General features: G+C 43.8%; 1 protein-coding gene across 1 annotated transcript; it reads right to left on the bottom strand.

Annotated features, from left to right (window-relative positions):
- Nucleotides 1-733: 733 nt before the first annotated feature.
- Nucleotides 734-1,468, bottom strand: LOC118795278 (somatostatin-1A-like). The gene is made up of 2 exons (XM_036553653.1): nucleotides 1,283-1,468; nucleotides 734-1,028 (listed from the first exon to the last, which is right to left on the bottom strand). The coding sequence occupies exons 1-2, from the start codon at nucleotides 1,418-1,420 to the stop codon at nucleotides 822-824; spliced, it is 345 nt and encodes a 114-aa protein (XP_036409546.1). The 5' UTR covers nucleotides 1,421-1,468; the 3' UTR covers nucleotides 734-821.
- Nucleotides 1,469-1,748: the final 280 nt, after the last annotated feature.

The following is a 1,748-nucleotide window of genomic DNA, read 5'->3' as shown; positions in this document are numbered from 1 at the left end:
AGGTGATAGCCCTCAAATGACATACCGTGGCCTTGGTTTACAATTTGAAGAAAGCAAGGGTTTTGCAAATCAACTCTAATGAAAAGATTGGACTGTTCATTGATAAGAGAAAAACTTGACAGAGAGAAGATAACAAGGAAAGTGGAAACTGGTCAAAGTTTGGTCATTTATTGTGTGGTAGTATAAAGGTGTACTTCTGCGGAAAGGATACATGCACCACACAAGGTCCTTCACAGAATGATTGATCTGAGGGTAAAAAGGATTGAGAACATTCAGTCAGTAGTGTACAGTTATTAGAGAAATATAAGACTCCAAGGGAGTTTGTGCTGCAACTAGTCATTTTCTAGAAAATTCTGATCCTCTGGGTCTTTTTTTCATTATTTTCAGATAAAATGTAGTGTGATTATTAATTATAATGTTTGTGACAATAATACGAGAACATTATAAACTCTGAAAAAGGTGAGTGAAACACTGAAGAGCAAACATACTGGGGTCTGAAAATAATTTATTGAAGCAGGCTGTTAAAAGTAGTACTGGTACATATATCAAAATGAAACAGCACAAGCTGTACTACACCAAAAAGCAGACTTGCATACAGTCATAGAACATTCTTTCACACCTTTCTCAAAATATAAATTACATTATGATGTCAAAATATTATCGATGCCATTTTTAAATCACAGTTATAACAGCTTATTACTGGCATTCTGGTTTTGTGGAAGGTGGTCAATGGAGGTTGGTCGAAGACGATTATAAACAAAACGGACAAGGAAAAATACTTGAAGTGCTTCAGTATGGATTGAGGTGTCGCCGTGTCTAAGTCAGCAGGCCGTGTAAGTCTTCCAGAAGAAATTCTTGCATCCCGCCTTGCGAGCGCGCGGATCCAGCAACACGCCCGCGGCGCGCTCCATCTCCGTCCGCGGTTCCACCTGCTCGGATCTGCGCGCGAGGTCGTCGGACGCGAGCGCTTCGTTGTCCGACTGCGCGAACTCTGACAGAAGCTCCGCGAGAGTGTACCTGGCAAGATCCTGAAAAGAGAAGCGTGCCATTGGTGTTTCGGTATGTATAGATGTAAAGCACACACACCCGCCCCTTACTTTTAGATATGCATTGAAATAAGGAAAACGGATATATTGCTGCTCTCAGTTCGCACTAATTTCCGATACCACAAGACAAGACGACATTCCTGCGAAGGAGTTTTTTGTGCTGTCTGTGTATTATTTGCGTTGCAGTTGCAGTACGTGGGTTTAGGAAGTAGTTTGCATTTTTGGTAGAGTCATACCTGTTTGGCTGCGGGTGCGAGGAGCGATCTCTGGAGCAACTGGTGGAGTCTGAGGTCTGATGGCGCGCCGGTCAAGCTGCTGACTGCAAGCGCTAAGTACAGGAGCGCGACGGCGCACTGGATACGCGGGGAGAGCATCTTCACTTCGGTGTCAGGGGAGCGGGAAACTGCTCGAGTCGAGTAGAGGATGAGATCGTCCTGATTCTCACCATTGCCAGCATCTCCCTTTTAAACAAGTTGCCTGACGTCAGGGGAGGAGGGAGGCGGGAGCGTTGTATAGCTAGGACTCTGCACGTGGGTCTTCCATTGAGTGATAGTGAGTGGCATTTAATAAACAGGCTGAAGGGCGTTAAAATACTAATATAAATAGTGTTGAAGAGATAAAATCAGCATTAGGGATATAAGATCATACCGTTACACATACTCAGTACCTTTTACATCACAACATAACAAGTCTGTTGAGCCC

The sequence above is a fragment of the Megalops cyprinoides genome, chromosome 20 (genome assembly GCF_013368585.1).
Source record: "Megalops cyprinoides isolate fMegCyp1 chromosome 20, fMegCyp1.pri, whole genome shotgun sequence".
NCBI classification, from domain to species: domain Eukaryota; kingdom Metazoa; phylum Chordata; class Actinopteri; order Elopiformes; family Megalopidae; genus Megalops; species Megalops cyprinoides.
Note: the sequence above shows the minus strand (reverse complement) of the source record. Positions and strands in the feature narration are given on the sequence as shown.